Below are 21,219 nucleotides of genomic sequence, written 5' to 3'. Positions count from 1 at the left end.
CACGAAGAATGCCCAGAAACTTTTCTCCTCAATCACAACCAACACAAAAGCTGTTTTTTTTTTCTTTGTAGCTCATAAGTCATAATGTATGTTTATTACAAAGATGCACACCACACTCTATTGTTAAACACAAACGTGACATGAAATGGAAAAGCAACAAACTGAATCAAATCAATTAATGCGCGAAGCTGATGATATGATATGATAATTGCATGAACTGAATAGCACACTGAATTAATTTCCTCTCCTCCTATAAACTGTCTCCTTCATCTGTTGCCCGTGGCACCGTTACTAAAATGGCTGTTAGAAGATCAAAGTAGAGTGGCAACTGTGCTACGGCATAGAAAGTGACCGGTAAACAAGTGGCTACATAAATGGGCAATATGAGCATCTTGTATTCGTGAGTGAACAGAAAAGAATGGCCGGTGCAGAAAGAAACAAGCAATGCAACAATGGATACGAAAAGAGAACTCAAGCCAAAAAGAAGTTTGCGTGGCAAATCTTTGCGAAAATCTCTGTGAAGCTTTCGAGAAGTGAGTATAGTAAGGAACATTATGAGTCCAGTGACAGAGAAGCAAAGTCCAATTAGCGAAGCAATAACAAATGCTTCGAATGTAGGATAGTCTTCTAAATGAGGCTTGCCTTTATCATCGGTGCCACCGGGGATGGTGGCGGCTGTAGCAAAGGAAGCGCCGGCAACAAGCGCTGCCACAACAGAACAAGATTCAGATGTCTCCCTCAGCCACTCACTACTCTCATTTGTAAGGCAGCACCAGATATTTGCCAACCAGGTGTAACAAGGTCTTCCCATACTTATTTACTGCCAAAGTTGTCGTTTTCGCCGCAATTTTGTTTCCAAACTTTTCACTACAAGGGATTTCCTATTCCTCACAGCGACATGCAACACATTATCTCCCCACGAGTTTGTTTCACGGATCACCATAGGTTTTTGAGACAAAATTTCATTCACCATTTCAACTATGCCATTTCTTGCTGCAACAAAAAATGCTGTCTCCCTTTTGTCATTGTTCTTCTTCTCGGCGGCTTCTACATCATTTTTCTTCCCAATTGTGTCACTTGGGCCGCTTAAAGGTAAAATTTTCTCGTCAACCTCTGTGTTTTTACCTTCTTTTTCTTTTTTCAACCATCCCAAATCGCTCGTTTCACCTGCCATGCCAAGTGATCAAGCAAGGAAAGTAAATGCTATAATAACTAATATGATCCAATAATAGCTAATAATAAAATTTATATTTTTTTAATTGAACAAAATATTATAATAATTAATATGAAAAAATAGATATATTAGAAGGATTAAAATAAAATAATAAGATCCAATAATAAAATTTTTATTTCATTAATAATTTAACAAAAAAATAAATTTATTATAGATCTAAAATAAAAATTATCATTTTATCAGGAAGTAAAAACATATTTAAGTGATATATATTTTTAATTTTTTATGGTTTGAAAAGTCCAAACTCTCTATTTAAATGAAAACATTACAATTTTCTATTGGATATAAGGACTATGCGTTTGAATGAACTTTTATCGGTCCTAAGCTTAATTGAGTTAAGGGTGATACTAGTTGTTGCATATACATAAGTTTGTACTTTTTTGCCTTTGGAGAGATTTGAATTAAATTAGAGTTTCATTCCTTTTGTGAATTTAAGAGTTATGTCACTTGAGGATTTTTAGATTGAAACTTTTTTGGTTTTAATCAAAGATTTTCATACTTTGGTAGCAAATCTTTGTTGAACTTATCACTCTCTATAAAATGTTGCATCTTTTGTCATCGTCTTTCTTTTTTAACTTTAATTATTTATTTCTTTACTTCCATGTTTCCTAGTTCTTTTGTCATTGCTATATAAGTCTTTATGATTGTGCAAATTTTCTTTTTATTTTTTATTTTTTATCTCTAATTCCTTTAAACACGATAATCAACTAAATCAAGGGCTATTCGTAAAAATAATATGATTTCTAACTAGGATTATATCAGGTTAAGATGAATCTTGGTTTAAAATTTTTTAAATGATTTCCTTCCTAATCCTTCTTTGCTTTGTTAATTTAGTTATTGAATTTATTTGCAATGTTTTTTTTTGTGATTAATACTCATTGATAATTCATTTGCAATTTTTTTTTCAAAAAAAAAAAAACAATTCATTCCCAATCTAGATCTAGTAATTGTGAAATTAAGATTTAGACTATTCCTATTCAGTATAATTGTACAACACTAGCCTATGGATAAGGATAGATTGTATGCTTATATGTAAATTACTAATTCCTATTGCTTATGATTAATTTTGCTTACCTAAGGGATTAAGGTTCATAATTGGGAATGAAGAGTTTATCACCTAAAGAATTAGGGTTAAACTAAGCTATAGAGAAATTGGTTGTGAATTATATAATTGAAGGGAAGAAATTACTTTAACAGTGGAAGGTTTAAGGTAATTTGCAAAAAAAGTCTTAGATTTTAACATTGTTGTTATCATTGTACACAAAAGACTAAATTTGAATTTTGTTCTCCCTTTTAATTCTTGATCCATAATTTTTGTCCCTCTTTTTTTGTGATTTTTGTTTTCTATTTTAAAAAATTCATAATTTTAGTTTAATTCTCAATTTTGTATATGTTTATTTGTTTCATTTTTATATTTTAATTAAATTAATTATTTTTTTACTTTAAATTAATATGTTAGGTATAAAGTTTGACTGGACCAAAATAAAAGAGATAAAAAAAATATATAGAAAATTAAAAATTAAATTAAAATTATAAATTTTTTAAAATAATATGACTAAAATTGTAAAAAAAATAAGGAAACTTAAATTGCATATCAAATATTAATGAGGAAATTGCAATTTAGAAAATAAAAAAATCATTACTCTTTAAAAAATTATAGTAGAAATGTCACTAATTAAAATTTCGAAAGCTGCTAACAGTGGGACAAATTGGCTTAAGTGGGCGGGTAATACGTTTTTCATGTTTACATACTTTATGGTATTTAGTGGAGTTTTTCTGGTTCTTGTAGAGAGGCCAAGATATTTTGTTTCACAAAACTGTATCATTTTCAGGTTGGGTATCCCTTGTACCCTGTATCGTCTTTATTTATATAAAATATATTTTATTTGCTGATCAAAATAAAATACAGAGTAGTGGGGGCAAATTTAGTAAGTTGAAAAAAGTGTTATATAGATGCATACCTTGCTCCACTGGCTATAAACATTATACATATCCGGATCAATTTCTACATCAGTCGGTACACCCCCGCTTCCCGATATATATATATATATATATATATATATATATATATGACTAATGTGATAACATTTTTTTACGTGGAAAATGAAAATAACTAACAATAATCATTAAATTATGATTAGAAATAATACATGGTTGAGATTAAAATACTTAAAAATTAAAATTAAAATCTAATATAATCTTTATATCATTAAAAAATTTATCAAACAAATCACGTCTTAAAATATATCAATTATTATTAACTCATCATTATTATGATTATTATCATTTTCGTCACATAACTTTTGTTATTATTATGATCGTTGTCACTATCTTTAACCAGAGTATAGTGATAACAACGATTATCAATTCATGATCATTAAAATTCTATTTAACTAGTAGATAATAATAAATAAAAAAAACATGAAGAATACATACCTTGTCCTAAAAGCCCTAGTATCAATACAAAATGATACTTGACAAATTGGAGAATGGTTTGATGATTTGGTGGCAAAAATCCAACCTGCCGAGTACCTAATCCAATTCTATTTGAGAGGTTTTCTAGGTCACCTTGATTCTTCCTTTGCATACGTAGTTTGCCTGACAAAAGTAAATATGTGAAAGGAGCAAATTTTGAGAAACTATTCCTCCCCCCCCGGCCCAGAACAAAACAAAAGAACAGGCAATTCATGCACACAAAAAAACCTGCATGTTTCAACCAATATCTGTAATAGTGTTGTCCACCCTAATATCTTCCGACAACAATTCGAAATCTAAGAGAATCGTAACATAAATACAAGTTTTGTTCAAAAGCTTCTAATAATTTATTCTTTTGGATTTCTTTATTTTTCTCGGCAGAACATTCCTCTAGTTCGTTTTATTTTTACAAGATTGATAATCTTTTATTACTACATGCCCTTTTACCAATCTCCTATAGCTTTGTCCATACGCATGAAGGATGCAAAAGACATGGGTTGAAGGAATAGCAAATTGAATGACATATTCCCATTTTATGTTTCCTTAATTTTGATTAAAAAGTGACACGTGATAAGAAAAACTTAAATATATGTTTTTGGTTTCATGATAAATAATTAAATTTTGTTTTTAGTTCCTAATAAAAAAAATTCATCATTGATCCTTGATAAATTTAAATTTTTTTTTTACTATAAGTGCTATCTAGATGACTTTATTTCACAATTTAAAGTGTTGTCTAAATAAATTTAGTGACTAGAAACATGATTATAAATTTACTGAGATCAATAACGAAAAAAATTATTAGAAATAAAAAATTTAGTCACTTATAAAGGATAAAAATATATTTAAGTCTAAAAAAGAATAAAATATAATTTTTATCGCTCAACTTTTTGTGATTGATGTTTTCCCTAAATATTTTTTTTATTAGTCTTAGTGTCTATGATTTTCTTCATTAATTTATGTTTTGAGTCATCATTGTAAAATATCACTATGACATATTTAGGAACTAAAATAAAAAATAAAAATTTCTATAGAATAATCAAAAGGAAAAAATTTATAAGGACTAAAATCTCAATTTCAAATTTTTTGAAGAACTGAAAATGTTTGTCCAAAACATTATGTCATGTGGGCATGACATAAAGGTGCCACATGGAACAACCATGAGGTAGATATATAATTTTTCGAAAAAGTAAGTCTTTTTTTTTACAGATTCGAATAAGTAAGTTAGGAAGCTATATTTATAATTATTTTTAAATATATATATATATATATATATATATATATATATATATAATTTTTATTTTTGAAGACATATACTAAGGAAACCGGGATGGCATAAAAAAAAAACATTGACATACCTATACCGCATAGAATTGTAAAAAACTGGTCTTTTAGTAGTGTAAACACAGCAATTAACACGGTGTAGTTCTTTGGATAATTCACTTCATCAGAATTATGATGATTCTTCGTCTTTTCTAAAAGGGCTTCCATTGAGCTTCTAGCGTCCAGTTGTTCCACATGTATACCTTTAACAAGACAAGTATAAAGTATAGATTTAATTGTGATAAATGCTTTTGGAGTGTATATATGAATGTTCGTTACAAAACTTAATTGACTTAGTTATAAGATGTTCGTTACAAAACTTTTCGTATATAAATGTTATTTAATGAAATCTCGTTACTACAACATGTGTGAATTAATGTAGTTGTTTTGATGAATGTTACTCAAGAACTTCATTTTTTTTTTCACATGTAGTCTACATCTGCCTTTAAACTCTCTCTGTCACTCACTGTCTAATATAAGGAAAAAAAATACTATTATAATCATATGTGATATGTCTAAGCATGAGTTGCTGAGCTATATTGCATGAGTAGTTTATCAATAAAATATTATTTTAATATGTTTTTGTAATTTTATACTTTGCTTTAGATTAAAAAGGGTTAGTTGCTTATACGATCTCTTTGATCCTTTTTAGGTCATATTTAACAATCCAAGTTAAAATTTAAATAGTTAACTAATAGTTTGAAATTTGGTGTAAATGGCAGTTGAAAATTATTAAATTAGTTTATTGTTAATTTATAAGTATTTCATAAAATTATCAGATGAAATATAAGTTGTCAAAAATATAGAAATTTTTATATAAATTTTAATTTTATTTTACGGATAAAAATATATTTTGTGGTGTTATAATCTTATTTTTAATTAATTTTAAATTTCTATAGTTTTTTATTTAGAGATAATTAAATTATTTCAATTATACTTTTGGTTTCAATTATTATATTGTTTAATATTTTGTATTCTACTGTCAATCGTATATTATATCTTAAAATATTTTATTCAAGTTTAAAATGAAGGAAAAAAATACATATAAGTAGATATTATATTTTTATCATGTGCAAGTTGGTGTAATAATTAAAATAAATGATTTTAATTACTCTTAAAAGAATGCTAGCCACACTACACTCTCCTTCAATGATTTTCTTTAAGATTAATTAAAATTATTATTTTTTTATAAATTTTGTTTCTCATTTAATATAAATAAGTAGAGAAAAACAATGCATATACATTACTTACAGGGGTAGAGGATTCGCTCCCAGAATGAAAGATAGGTTGAACTTTTAAAGGCGGAGGGTCTAGTAGCAAGGACATGGAGAGGATACTCTCCATCCTTATTCATAAATATGCTAAGGAAATCATAATAATGCAATATTATGACAGCCAAATCTGCAGCATATATAACAATTGTAACAATGATAATAATATAAAGATACTAGCTAGATAGCATGCATGCGTACGTACCGAAATATTCATTCCTGATAGCGCAATGAAGAATAGTGTCCCCATCGTTTCCTACAAGATCTTGCAAGGGGGCGCTGTTGTCGGAGATGTTAGAGAGATAAGCAAAGGCCTCTTTCCTGCCGTTTATAGCAGCTTGAAAGAGAGGTGTCTCCCCGTGTTTGTTCTTTCGACTCGCCAAATACATCCTCTCATTTTCCCTTCCAATAATCTCCACACACATTTTGGTGATATCCCTCGATGCTGCATAGTGCAGAGGGGTATCCCCGTCCTCGTTCCCCTTCTCCAGAGCCTTGATCTGTTAAAGAATTATAATTTGATTTGGTGGTTGAAGGTAGAAGGAAGAAAGAGAGGTCGTGGTGGTTCCAACTTCAAATCTCTTCCACTAACAAATTAACAAGTAGCATTCTCACCTTCTCATTCTTTGATATTTCTTGTGGCTTCAGAATTGCCCGCAGAAGATATTGAGCGACATCTACTTCGTCCATATCTACGGCCACGTGCAGTGCAGTGCCCTGGTATTCTTCAATCGTGTGGATGTGAGACGTTGGGTTATTCTCATACATCTCGATTACCTTCTCCCAGTTGCCTTCCGATATGAACCTGGCCATGGCCAGATTCTCTGGGACGACTTCTCTCGAAAGGAACGTCGACACTTCGGCGCCCATATTCGATCAAACTGCAATGGAACGGAATGTAGACCATTCAATAGATAAGTATGTGAGATGAAGCTTTAAAATCAAAGTAAGTTGAGGTTGTGATTCGATAAATCAAACACACTATAATTCTTGGGTGACAACCTATATAGCCTAGGACTAGGAGAGTGCCTTGCTCAAAATGTGTTATATATTATCATCCATTTTATACCTCTTAAGCAATTTTGATAGTTCAACTTCACATGTCATATGTTACTTTCTCTAGGTCACACGGAAAGAATAATTTTAGAGTTAGTAATCCTGTTATGCATGGATGCAACCAATGTCAATTAGCTAGCTAGCAAGCTATCATGTCGTGCAACACGACTTCCGTTATCTTCTTCCTTTTCTGGAACTGTTGATTCGCTGCTAGCTAGCTGTGTCACTTTCTGACTGAGCAAAAGTGAGAAAAAGAGATAAAACAGAAAAATTAATATGTTTTGCTCCATATATATTCCATCTAATGCAGCAGCTTGCAGAGAATGATCGATGTTTTTCGTAGGCATTTTTCCTGAGCAAAAGAAAAATGCTTAAGAAATAGATAGAGTTATAGAGAGTTAAAATGGAATAAGGTTTTGAATTATTTTTTATTAATTTGTAACTTAAAATTTGTTCTATTAGATGTATTTATATGAAAATTGTATAACCCAACTTATTTTTAACAAAAAGCATATATGATGAAAATTGCGTACAAAAACAAGTATCATGAGCAACACAAAAAAAAGTTGATATTAGATTTTTCAACGTAGTTATTACTCCAATTGTCATTTTCTCCAACAGTTATTACTGTCTTAAGATAGTAAGATTCCTACTTTATGATCAAGTTAAATTGATATTCCTTTTGCAGAACCAACGTGTTTTACGACATATATAAACTATGTTTCAGTAAATTTGAAGTATTAATAAAGAAAGAATATAGTGAATTAAAGGAAAAAGAAGAAGAAAGACAGGATAGCATGAGAACCCCTTCACATACCAATTAGAGCAGTAACACTTGACGATCCAGCAAAGAAATCATATAATGTGGCGTAGTCCTTTGGATAATTCAATTTGTCAGATTCTGGTTGCTTCTCCATCTTTGCCAAATTTTCCTTCATTTGTCTTTCAGTATCCAGTGGTTCTACAAGTATACCTTTTTTGACAAAAGAAGAAAGTATGCATTCGTATATCCTTAATTGTAAACAAAACAAAACCTATTTATCTGTCACCTGATATTACTTACAGTGGTACAAGATTTGCTTCCACCATGAAAGTTTGCTAGCACTTCTGAAGGCCGAAGGCCTTAGTGGCAAGGACTGTGAGAGGAGTGAGTCCCTCTTTATTCTTATGCGTGTGCTAAGAAAATCATAATAATGCACTATTATCACAGCCAAATCTGCAACATATATAGCAATGTAGTAATCAGCATTAATAGTGTTTAATAAAATTACGTTTTTAATTTACATGTTATGCCACTTTTTCTAGGACAAATTTGCATGCAACTTATACCTTGGAATTTCATACTTCAGCTTCACATGTTATGCCACTTTTTCTAGGTCACACGGGAAGAATAATTTGGAGTTACTAATGAACAATGATCCTTGAGGCTGTCATGGATGGACCAAGAGAAAATATCCAACGAGTATCGGCTATGATCGATAAATCCAGAAATCCTAAGCAGTGTCCATGTTCCTAAAATATTTTAATTAATCTTTCTTTTTTGTCTCCTTTTTGTAGCATTATAGTTGAAGAAATCAAAAGAAGAAAATAATTGATATATTTATTAAGGTTAAGTTTAAGAAAAATTAGATAAAAAATTAACTAAAAGTTAAAAAGTTATCTGCTAGTTTAAAACAGAAAAATTAATCTATCAAATTATAAATATTTACTAAAATTAATCATTAAAACAGCTAAAAAGAAGCTAAAAAATATAAAAAAATATTGATTTAATTAAAAAAATCAATAGTAAAATGAATAAATATAATAAACATGAATTGGACAAAAATATCAAAATTCAGAAACTAACATTTAAAAAAAAATACTTCTTCAATTAACGTTTTAAAAGATATTAAAAACTATTAAGAAAATATTTATCAAACAGTTAAACAGGTATTTCATATAAAATACGTTAAAAAAATATTTACCGAATATAAGTTTAGTTGACATTGACAAACTATTACTTTAAAATTTGATCTAAAAAGTAACATGAAATATTATTGTACTAGTACATACGAGTCCTTACACTTAATTAACTGATATATTAACCATTTTAATTTGTCATAAGTACAATAATCAAATAAATAATGAGAATGTTTAATTTTTTTTGTTATTTTTTATTTAATTTTTACAAACATAATTTTTTTTTGGTCAACATAAAATTCAAAAATATGAATGCACTTTTTTATATTTTTTTTAGATCATATTTCAAAATGTTAAATTCTGAATTTAAAAGTTAAATAAAACATTCCTATGAATTTCGAGCTTTTGGAAGTTAGATATTTATCAAATATATATAACTATCACCAAATTAATTATTAAAAATGTATGATAAATTTAATACGGCTAAAATAAGATAAATTATAAAATCTCGTTCTCAATTGCGTTTGGAGATATCGCAGGGCAATCAACCATAAAAAATGTAACAGGGCATTTACCTCATTAAAAAAATGTATGATATACTCTTTTGGTTTAATTACTTTTTCTCACATCATTTTTTTAAAAGTTTAATTTAATTCTTTTATTACTTAAAATTTATTTAGGTCATGTAATTTTTAAAAATTATTCAATTAGGTTCTTCGTTTTAAAAATACTTAATTAAGTTCCTTATTTTTTAAAAAATTAATATCAAATTGAATATATTTTAAATAATAAAAAACTTAATTGAATCTCTTAAGAGTAAAGAATCGAACTGAACCATTTTTTAAAAAAAAAACACGGTATATAATCGAACCTATAAATAATAATAATAATAATAATAATAATAATAATAATAATAATAATAATAATAATAATAATAGAATCAAATTGAGCCCAAAAATAAATTAAAGGATAAAAAAGTAATTAAAAATTATTTTTTAATTTTCATTAGTAATTAAAAAAACTGACGAAAACTAATTGACCCTAATTATCAACATTTTAGTGGATTTGTACCAACCAAATGTTTGGCTTTTTCTAATATGTACGTAGGAATACTTATGACTTATCCATCTTTCGGAAGCAAAAAATGTCAGCCATACGTAAATATATATAACACAAGACAAAGGCAAAACACATACATTTTAATATTTTATGATCAAGATATGGATAAAAAAATAGTAGCCATTCATGCACCTGCCTCTGTTCTTAGCTGAAAGAAACAAAAGCATAAGTTATTCGTGTGAATATCAAATTTTATTAATGTGTTCACAACTGAAATATATTAACCAGTTTGTTTAGGCATTTTGGTTTCCGTTAAAATTGATAGACGCAAAAACTTTCAAAATATACTTCAGTTGATTAATGAATCATTAAAGGCAACGCGTGCCACGCTTGTTGAATAAGGCCTATTAACGCCTCATATATATGTCCACTATTGATCCTATTAACTATTAGTGGGATATAATTTGTTACTAATAAATCAGAAGTTAGTTAAAATTTATTTTTTAAAATTTTCATTAGTAACTAAGATTTTCATTCCAGAGGTGAGGGTCAGTTCGCCTATTAAAAAAAAAAAAAAAAACTCCTGGTACCTTCTCTTTTTGTTTATAAGAATACTAAAAAATTAATTAATTATGGGGATAAACTCCCAAGGGCCTTTTGAATTTTTGTAAATGAAAATGAATAGGAGGCTTTGTCATAAAGATCGTATGTTTGATGACTATTTTTAGCTATAAGAATTTTTAGGGTTGATCACAAGGCCAATGCATGACCAACTGTAAATAAGCGATTTTTTTTGCATGCAGCGTCAAATTGTACATTACCAACAGCCATCAGTAACTTTCCTGCCATTTTGTGCAAAGTAAAGACACACACATTAAGGTGAGATCCCCAAAAGACTTACTTGAAAACTATTTTAACACCTGTAAGGTAAATTTAATATATTTAAATTTGTCATATATTTATTTCTTTGCACAAACATTTTAATTTAATATTTATTTCTTTGCACAAACATTTTAATTCAATATTTGATTTAATACCATGCATGGGACATGTTTTGAATAGGCTATGAACCTTCCATTTGGAGGATCTTCAATTATACATAGGCTTTAGTAAAACTAAAAACTTGTTTATAATTATGATTTTTTTGTAAGCAGATATATTCATTACAGTACCAAAAATTATCAGAAAATTGAAAAATCTATTATCATATTTTTTTTTCAGTTATTTGTAAGACTCATTCTTCATACAATTTTTATCATATATATGTAAATTTTTTGTTTGAAATCCAATTTGATATCAATTTTTATATAAGTAAATCTAACAAGACGAATACCATGTCTCGAATTAGCTAGTTAAAAGGATTTAAAAATCATGTCCTAAAATAAGAAACAATAATTTTTTCAATGATTATTGTAACTCACTCTAAAATCATAAATAACTCAATTGAACTTCGTAAAAAATAAGGAATCAAAATGTAATAAAAAAATATAAAGAACTGTAACAATTTTAGTTAATTTTAAATTTTAAATAATTTAGTGAGCACAAAAAATATGAAAGACTAATCATAAAACACACGCAATTCAAAAATTAAAGGAATTAAAAGTGTAATTGAATAATTAAGAAAAAGGATTCATATAAAATTAATTGATACTTATAAAGCCTAAAAAATCATTGGATCAGCAATGTCCTTACCATCCTTAGTCCTCACAATACTAGGTTCCTAATGCCCACGGAGATTTACATCAACCAAGTGCTCTGATTCAGAATCATTAACAATTTCAATTAGTTATTCATATTATTTCATCTGCGAGCGAGAGAAAACAGTTAATATTTAATTGCTCAACGCAAGCAGTAAGTGATTCAGGACTCAAGCTCTTAAGCAGCAATATTCTGCACGCATTACGGATTTTAATAATTCAACAAAATTCACATTTATTATTTAAAAGATTATCCTCATCTATTACTTTACCTGACCAAACTAAAATGCTAATTATATGCTGTTTTATCTCCTCATCCATTTTTACTTCCATGAAACCGTAGGAGGAAATAAATAAAGTTACCTTAAGATTCCAATATAAAATGGAAAAAAAAAATTAACAAATGACTAAGTTAAAATTATGGATAGGAATGACACGGAAGCTCTTAAGAATAGAAAGACCCCAACTTGTGTGTGTGTGTGTGTGTTTTGTACATATGCACCATGAAGAATGAATTTGCTTGATTGAGTAAAATGGACGCCAAAACATTTTATAATCCCGAGCCTCCTTTAATTAATTAGAAATTTCTAATCAAGATGAAATATTAATCGAATATTTTGCATACACACCACATCCTTAGTAAGTATTCCATATCACACCAAATTTTGGAGCTCAAGCAACTCCTTATTAGGAAACATATGCATGCAAGTAATTAATTAAGTGGAGAGGAATACAAATTCATCTTCCAAACTTATTGCAAAACTTGGATGCCAAAATCTTGGAATTCAAGTGGCTAAGCTCCTTCCTAGAAATCACGTTCATATGACCCAAAACTAAAGGTCAAGTAAAAATTAAGAATTGATAGGAGGTGGTGGCAGTTTGTAAAGTCCTGGTCAAATTGTCAAGAGGTCAAATCAGCCACCAAGTGGGTCCAACCTATATACCAAAGTGGCAAGACAATTCAACTACGGAACCAAAAAGAAACGTTTGCTGTGTGATTTGTAGTGTGCTATAGGCTAGAAAGCATAGATTTAAACAAGGGTGAATAGAAAGCAAATTACAAACAGATTCTTTTTATTATTTATCGAGATTTTTTTTTTCTTTTTTTGTGGTTGATCTTATATTCTCAAGGTCTATAAGTACCACCCTAGCAAACTCTAATCTTCACAGAACAATACTGCAATAGAGAAAGAGGCAGATAGAAAAAAAGAGCGACTTTTGAGTTCAAAAGATGACTAACTTCCCATTGATCAACTTGGAGAAGCTCAGTGGTGAGGAAAGAAACGATACCATGGAAAAAATTAAAGATGCTTGTGAAAACTGGGGATTCTTTGAGGTATCTCAAGAACCTTTTCTAACCTCATTCATTTATACATTGCCCTCCAAATGCATGTCCTTGTTAGTTCTTGTAATTTTCTTCGTACTTATGATGTGTTTGTTTTACCGTTTAAATCCATTGGCATGCGTTCCAATGCACCGTTTTCTCCTTGAACGTACATTTGGAACTTCCCCAACGGAAAAAATAACACACACTTACTTAATGTCTCTTACTGTTTGATTGCTTTCAAAATTGTTATAGCTGGTGAATCATGGCATTCCTCATGACATATTGGACACTGTGGAGAGGTTGACCAAAGAGCACTACAGGAAATGCATGGAAGAGAGGTTCAAGGAATTAGTGGCAAGCAAAGGTCTAGATGCTGTCCAAACTGAGGTCAAGGATATGGACTGGGAGAGCACCTTCCACTTGCGTCACCTCCCTGAATCAAACATCTCAGAGATCCCTGATCTCATTGATGAGTACAGGTTACAATAAAACAAAACATTTATAATAACATTACACAGTATTGCATGTGGATGACATGAAGTATTTTACAAATACAAGTTAGCACAAAGTCCCAAAAAACAGATACAGAATTTGCACCTTGATTTTGACTTGACATAATGGATACAAGAACAAGTCCTTAAGATTGAACATTATTTCTTACAAGCAGCTGTATATATCTCTTTTACAAGATTCTAAGATGAGGTAATGGTGCAGGAAGGTGATGAAGGATTTTGCTTTGAGGTTAGAGAAACTAGCAGAGCAGCTGCTGGACTTGTTGTGTGAGAATCTTGGCCTAGAGAAAGGGTACCTCAAGAAGGCTTTCTATGGATCAAGAGGACCAACTTTTGGCACCAAGGTTGCCAACTACCCTCCATGCCCCAACCCAGAGCTGGTGAAGGGTCTTCGTCCCCACACTGATGCCGGTGGAATTATCCTTCTCTTCCAGGATGACAAGGTCAGTGGACTGCAGCTTCTCAAAGATGGCCAGTGGGTTGATGTGCCTCCTATGCGCCACTCCATTGTTGTTAACATTGGTGATCAGCTTGAGGTAAATTTATTTCATTAGACTACACTGATAATGTAAAAGTTTTTTATGCTATCGTTTAATCATAAATTGTGATGTATTCCAAAATTGTTGACTCTTGTAATAACGCCCGGTAGACATTTTTACAAACAATTTAGATGCAACAAAATTACTCATATCAAACACTACTTGGTGCAAAAACAGGTTATCACCAATGGTAAGTACAAGAGTGTGGAGCACCGTGTGATAGCACAAACAGATGGGACCAGAATGTCCATTGCCTCATTCTATAACCCTGGCAGTGATGCTGTCATCTACCCTGCTCCAGAATTGTTGGAGAAAGAGGCAGAAGAGAAAAACCAGCTCTACCCAAAATTTGTGTTTGAAGACTACATGAAGCTATATGCTAAGTTGAAGTTCCAGGCCAAGGAGCCAAGATTTGAAGCCTTTAAAGCATCAAATTTTGGTCCAATTGCAACTGTTTAAATATTTTTACTATAGTCTACCACATGCTTGACTTGGGAAGAGTGTAACAAAGTACCTGATGCATGTGTTTACTAAAAGAATATATGTATGTGTGTTTTTGTTTTCAACTTTGGTTTTATGTAATAAATTGATTTTGAGTTTGTAATTGATCATTGAAGTAATTTTATGTAATTTTTACTTTAGATAAAAAAAAAACTTACAATAAATTTTATTATTTTAGAATAATAAATATTTAAATATAATTCATGTTAATTCAAAATCAATTTTGATCAAAAATAAATTTTGTAAAATCAATTTTGCCCAACATTCACACAGAGTTGAAGTGATTCATGACACTGCGAAATGGTCAACAAAAATATCATATTTCACAATAAAATATAACTATTTTAATTAACAAAAATATTGATTGCCTTTTGGCTCTATATGCATTATTTTCTTTTCCTCTTTCTTGCTTTTGGTTTCATATGAGTTCCAAATGGGCTAGTTGGGTTTTGGACCACCAATGATAGTGTCTTAGTGATGTAGAACACACGAGAATGTTAATGCCCCGATGGTGCTTCGGGAAGACTATGCAAGTCAAACACACTTACTTGAAAAAATGTGTAGGCCAAACGATGTGTGCAACGAAATGAAGATATTCAATTCCAATGAAGCATATTTAGTCAGGATAAAATTCAAATGATAATAAAAAATACGCGGTTGTGACGTTATTTTCTAATTAATGTTTTTTGTATTTTTAACACCGAGTCAACAAAGAACCCAAATGAATAGTTGTTACCCCATAAATCTGGTCATTACTGGTGTGAGATCAAGAAAGGAAATATGGCTATGACTCCATAAAGACATGCTAGCTTGAAAGATACATTCCAGTATTTAAAATTTGGTAATAATTATAATAATTTTAATTTTAAGTCGTTAAATGTTATTAAAAATTGCTTTTAAATCAACCAGTTTGCTTATTAAAAAAAAACCTTAATTGTAGATTTACATTAAAACATATGTCACCTCGTATAAAATTGATTTTAAATTATGAAAAAGAAACACTAACTCCCTACACGTAGTATGCTTTTAGTGAATGTCCATTACATCTTTACTTTCTTTCTACTCCTTATTATTAATTTTGTCTCCTCTCCCACCACCCTGATCAGCACTCTCCATAACTGAGAATTACTGTTAGTATCAGTAACAGTATACTTGTTCTTATCATTTTCCTATCTCTATTGGTAAGAAAAAAATTGATATATATGTCCCTTATTTAGTTATCAGATTATTAACAATATCTTATCACTTGTACAAAAATATTAATTTAAAAATCATCAACGCAAAGTCACAAACTTTAAATTATTTTTTGATGTAATATATATATGTGTGTGTGTGTGTGATTTTAATCAATCTTCATGACATGTAATTGAGATTTTTAATTTATAAAAAGATAATAAAGCTCGATTACGTATGTAAAAATCGTTAAGACGATCGACAATAATCCTGAACATGTAATAATTTTAAAGAAGAGACTAGAACCACAAATTAAAGATTGAACATATTGAACGATAGACGTTGGTCGTAACATCACATCAAGATGAAGAGAAAAGAAAATTATTAATTTGATTCTACAAAATTAACGATGGATCAGTCACAATAATTCACAGTACATGAACTCTTATAAGACACAGAATCTTGGCATCCACGTAAGCGTTCAACTTGGGGAAAGTGGAGAACCCACCTTTTTATAGCATACTTTTGAAGTAGAAAGCTAGCACTTAATAAAGTGGAAGAATGTGAAGATATGGTGAAACCTGTTACCGTCTATTATCATACATTAACAAGGAAATGTCTCGGCCAAAACAGGCAGATAGAAAGGAATTGAAACACGTAACATGCATATACTCCTATTTTAAGGGATGCATTCACACAGTTTAGGTTTGCTTCATTGCTTGTGCTAAGTATATATCTATGTGCCAAAGCAACCTTTCCGTCATTTAAAAAGAGGTGGGGATGACAGAAGCAGACAAAAATATATAAATGTTGATAACGATGTTAGAACATAATTTTTAACACATTTTTTTATATATTTCTTTTAAAAGTTGCATAGAGTTTTTTCATAAATAAATTACGATGAAAAAAAGATAAGATTAATATTACATTTATTTATCTCTTTGACAAAGCTTAACTGTTAAACTTTTACTGATAACTTATGCAAGTTGATCTCTTACCATAAAATATATATAATAATTATTCAACGCTTATTGAATTCTATCTTATTCAACCTCACAACCTTCATCTTGTTCTCCTTCTTATCTTTATGGTTGCGGAAACATTATTCTTAAAGCAGCCTTTCTAAAAGGGTGATGAATAAACCCTAACACTTTAAGATTGGACCCTCCCTCAATTATGCGTGCCTTTTTAGGCCATGTAGCCTACCTCGCATTTGCACAAATGCAGAGTACATAGTGTTAGATCCACCAGTGTCCAGTGGTCCTTTTTTGTGCATGTGCCCTTAGATCTTGGGAGTCGATTTGGACCACTTCCTCTAGTCTATATATGAATCACTTGCAACTTGGTACAGTTATATTAGGGATGCCAATATATGTTATTCGGCACCAGAATTTCTTTAATTAATATTTTAATGATAAAAAATTACTAATGTTGTAAGGAGAAAATGTTTTAATATAAAAAATACCAAGTTAATATTTATTTAAGTCAATGAGTAATTTTTACTCAAAGTGCATATTCAATTTTCAAACAATATATGTAAAACGAAAAATATCACAGAGAAATTAGTAGTGATCATTCCTTTATAAATGACTATTTTTTTTTATCAACTTCGTATCCCATTGTCCAGAGGCTCTTCGTTATGCGAAGGTATGGGGGAGGGATATTGTACGCAGCCTTACCCTTGCATATGTAAAGAGGCTGTTTCCGGATTCGAACCCATGACCAACAAGTAGAAAATTATTGATATAAGTAGAAAATTTTCAAAATAATATTAAAGCAAAAAATACCTATTTACTTGTTTTTTTACATATCTAAATTATATTGTCTTTCACTTTCACATTCAAATTCAAATAATTAAATTCATACAACACACAGATATTATATGTAATATACTAATACACGAGAATAGACACTCAAATAATCGATACCAACGCATGAAAGGTGTTTTTTCTTTCTTTCTTAAACACAAATACGGGAGGGAATGAATAATATATATCCGATACCCCTATACCTTACCCATTTTGATCCGTATGAGTGCTCCCTACTGGTAGACTCAACTAAAATATTAATTGCTAGTCTGACATTGCATGGCCACTACCATATGAGTATTTTCACTCATCGAATACTTCAACCCGTGTTTTTATGGTACAAAGGACTAAGGAGTTATGACTAAAACAAGAAAAGATGTTGAAAGGGCCATGCTTCCAAAACGATAAGAAAACCAGCTCTGTGACAACTATGCATATCTACTCAAATATTCCAGCACAGGATGATTCATATATAAGAAAATGAGCCTATGAACAGTTGAAAATTGAGATTAATCAATGGTCCAAGTCTTCAGCTATCTTCCCTAGATGCAAATCCAACCTTTAAATTCAGTGCTTTGGGATGAATTTGCATAAGGAGACACCAAAATTTGAATCTGACTCTCATGTATGGAAAAAAAAATTGAGTAACTCACTTTTAAGCACCTTCAAATTAAAAATATTAATATCAGTAACCTTAAATATGATTTTCATCTCTAAAAAATAGAATCATTTTAATTTTGATTTTTTTTTAAATTGTTTTGATTCTAGTATCCATAAAATTTAATATTTTTTATTTTAATTTTCTTGTTGTCAAGTAACATTATCTAATGACATAACATCAACCTTGATAGCTTAATGATTTATCAGGCCATTAACAAATGGATAAGACTTTAAAAACATACTTTACTAAGAAAATACACATAACTAATATGTCAAATATGTTTTTAGTAAATTATATTTTGAATTTGTCATACTCTTGAATGATATGACAATTCGCTAGGTTGCAAACATCATTATGTCACCCATTAATGTTATTACTTGATATCATGAAATAAAACCAAAAATATTAAATTTTATAGGGACTAAAATTAAAAGAAAAAAAATAAATGACTAAAATCAAAATGACCCTACTTTTCAGATATCAAAATCTATATTTAAGTTTTCTTTAATTAGTTTAATTTAATGACTCTTTATTGATTATCAATAATGATCTTATCCACGATGTTGCTGAGAAGAGAAAGGAAGCTGCAAATTGTACCCTGCCAACCAAAGTGTTAGAGCATAAAGAAAATTAATTAAAATAACTATATTGTATGTATGCAGCCCAATAGTAATAAAAGCAAACCCAATATAAGCCCAAAACTGTAGATTTCAGTCTTAACGTCTAGGAGGCAGTGCCCGATTTCCAAAAATATTCTGTTTCAAAAAATACACTCCTCCCCTATTATATTAATATTAAATCAATAGGTTGTAACCTGTTATTCCATATTACTACCAGAAGAGAAAAATAAACCTTTGTAGCAACGTATTTATGCAACTCCAAATATTCATCCAAACCTCATAATCGTTATTCCAAAACTGATAGCATAGGCACCATTAAAATTCCTTAACTCAATACCGTCGGAATTTGAGAACCAAGTCAATCATAAAAAGTTTGGTATGTCGTGTTTTGGATTATCTGGAGATCTCATAATGCTTTGATATTCTCAGAAATTGAAAGCGGAATAGACGACATGGGAATGGAATAAGGCTGCTGGTGATTTCTAATATTCTTTGTCCAAATCCAAAGGACTGCATCTGAATCACTCCATGCAGGGTGTTGAGGTTCTTTATAGCTATATGCTATTCGTTCATTTCTAATCCCCTGATTATGGTGTTTCTTTTTTGGTTTTGGCACTGCTTGTGCTAAAATATATGTTTTAATAAAAGTTGCCGTGAAATTTACCTTTTTAGCTTCAATCCAAGATCAAGCCTTGCGTTTGACAAATTCTAAATGTGCTACATATTATCTTTTTTTTGGTACAATTGCTCTGTATTTCTTTTTAGCTTTTTCGGACCTATTAATAGGGGAGTATATTTTTTTTAAAAGAGGATATTTTTGGAAAACAAATCAAAAAAGGGGAGTGTCTAAGCAAAGAGGATGAGTGGATATAGTAACTGACTAAGAAAAACAGAAACATAGTCTCGGATCCAGTCCAATGTATGTCCAGCAAAATGCAAATAAAACCCAAAACACTCACAACAATAATAACATAAAAATGTAAAGATGATTGCTCGAGGTACGTTGGAGATGGTGGGCTTGGGGCATGATTGTGGCCACCGAAATGAATAGAAACAAGGCATTTGCTATATCCACTCCAATTTTTCCTAAGTACACTTCCCTTTATCAGTTCTTTAAATTTTTACTTATTAATACTCTCTATACCCAAAATATCCTCGTACACTCCTCTTATATATTATAAAAATATATAAACCCTATTCTATGTATTCTATCTCATTGCTCTCTAAACCCTTCTCATTGGTTCTCATCAATTTTTCCTCCTTCCCTCTTTTGCATATCAAAGGTATTAAAATTTTACCTAAGCATCCTTCTATTATATTGACTTTGATTGTAAAAAAAAAAAATACAAACAATTGAAACCGTGAGAAATCAGGTACGTGCATGAAACTTTGTTTCTTTCCTTTTCAATTTTTTTTTTGTTTTGGAACGGCAAAGGCTATTTAATCGTTACTATGGAAAGTCGTTTCGGAATGCTAGTTTAGATGAATTCCAGAAAATACTTTCTGAAATACAAAATATCTAAAAAATATTCTGAAAACCACTTTCCACATCATAATGATACCATTCCGGAAAGTAGTTTCTGGATCGTTTAGAAACTACTTTTTGCAAAATTGAGTTCTCATTGCCATCACTGGACGCCCATAAAAAAAATAAGTTTAGAAAACAATCTTTATAGCAAATGCTAATTTCAGATACAAATGCCGATTTCAGAAAACAATCCAGCCCCCGCCCAAAGAAAAAATAAAATAATAAAACAAAACTAAGCATCAAGAGCACTTGCAATTGGTCTCCCAAAACATGAAAAACCAAACAAAAAAACGTAAGAAACCTCATAAGTTACAATCGCATATCTGCATTGCTAATTACATTATAATGCGATCCATTTTAGTCACACAAAAATGTTCAAAATGTCCTACACTGTAAGATTGAACGTTCAATGTGCGAATTTTGTTTTTATTTTTACTACTATGGAAACAAAAAGTGAAATAGGAACCAGAATTTGGAGGTACAAACGGCGAATATTGTAGAAATCTTCGAGCCCTAAGCAAATCAAATTGAAATCCAAT

At 30.1% G+C, this 21,219-nt stretch overlaps 3 protein-coding genes across 3 annotated transcripts; 1 reads left to right on the top strand and 2 right to left on the bottom strand.

The window, feature by feature from the left end:
• Nucleotides 1–19: 19 nt before the first annotated feature.
• Nucleotides 20–4,219, bottom strand: LOC114400166. Its single transcript, XM_028362486.1, has 2 exons — nt 3,671–4,219; nt 20–1,167 (listed from the first exon to the last, which is right to left on the bottom strand). The coding sequence occupies exon 2, from the start codon at nt 809–811 to the stop codon at nt 251–253; it is 561 nt and encodes a 186-aa protein (XP_028218287.1). The 5' UTR covers nt 812–1,167; nt 3,671–4,219; the 3' UTR covers nt 20–250.
• Nucleotides 4,220–5,051: 832 nt separating this feature from the next.
• Nucleotides 5,052–7,316, bottom strand: LOC114400158 (serine/threonine-protein phosphatase 6 regulatory ankyrin repeat subunit A-like). Its single transcript, XM_028362472.1, has 3 exons — nt 6,916–7,316; nt 6,281–6,800; nt 5,052–5,232 (listed from the first exon to the last, which is right to left on the bottom strand). The coding sequence occupies exons 1-2, from the start codon at nt 7,168–7,170 to the stop codon at nt 6,477–6,479; spliced, it is 579 nt and encodes a 192-aa protein (XP_028218273.1). The 5' UTR covers nt 7,171–7,316; the 3' UTR covers nt 5,052–5,232; nt 6,281–6,476.
• A 5,825-nt stretch (nt 7,317–13,141) lies between these two features.
• On the top strand, nt 13,142–15,019 carry LOC114400145 (1-aminocyclopropane-1-carboxylate oxidase). Its single transcript, XM_028362446.1, has 4 exons — nt 13,142–13,347; nt 13,591–13,817; nt 14,053–14,386; nt 14,567–15,019. Exons 1-4 carry the CDS (start codon nt 13,243–13,245, stop codon nt 14,846–14,848), a joined length of 948 nt encoding a protein of 315 aa, XP_028218247.1. The 5' UTR covers nt 13,142–13,242; the 3' UTR covers nt 14,849–15,019.
• The last annotated feature ends 6,200 nt before the right edge of the window (nt 15,020–21,219 follow it).

The sequence above is a fragment of the Glycine soja genome, chromosome 2, assembly GCF_004193775.1.
Source record: "Glycine soja cultivar W05 chromosome 2, ASM419377v2, whole genome shotgun sequence".
Taxonomy (NCBI): domain Eukaryota; kingdom Viridiplantae; phylum Streptophyta; class Magnoliopsida; order Fabales; family Fabaceae; genus Glycine; species Glycine soja.
The sequence above is the reverse complement of the archived record's forward strand: the minus strand, read 5'-3'. Positions and strand labels throughout refer to the sequence as shown.

Bases quoted from the DNA above. Each gene is read 5' to 3' on its own strand.
- LOC114400166 (XM_028362486.1), bottom strand. From the start codon at position 811: ATGGGAAGACCTTGTTACACCTGGTTGGCAAATATCTGGTGCTGCCTT.
- LOC114400158 (XM_028362472.1), bottom strand. From the start codon at position 7,170: ATGGGCGCCGAAGTGTCGACGTTCCTTTCGAGAGAAGTCGTCCCAGAG. The intron at 6,801-6,915 runs GTGAGAATGCTA...ATTCTTTAACAG, and splicing joins AAATATCAAAGAATGAGAAG to ATCAAGGCTCTGGAGAAGGG.
- LOC114400145 (XM_028362446.1), top strand. From the start codon at position 13,243: ATGACTAACTTCCCATTGATCAACTTGGAGAAGCTCAGTGGTGAGGAA. The intron at 13,348-13,590 runs GTATCTCAAGAA...AAATTGTTATAG, and splicing joins AAAACTGGGGATTCTTTGAG to CTGGTGAATCATGGCATTCC. The intron at 14,387-14,566 runs GTAAATTTATTT...GTGCAAAAACAG, and splicing joins ACATTGGTGATCAGCTTGAG to GTTATCACCAATGGTAAGTA.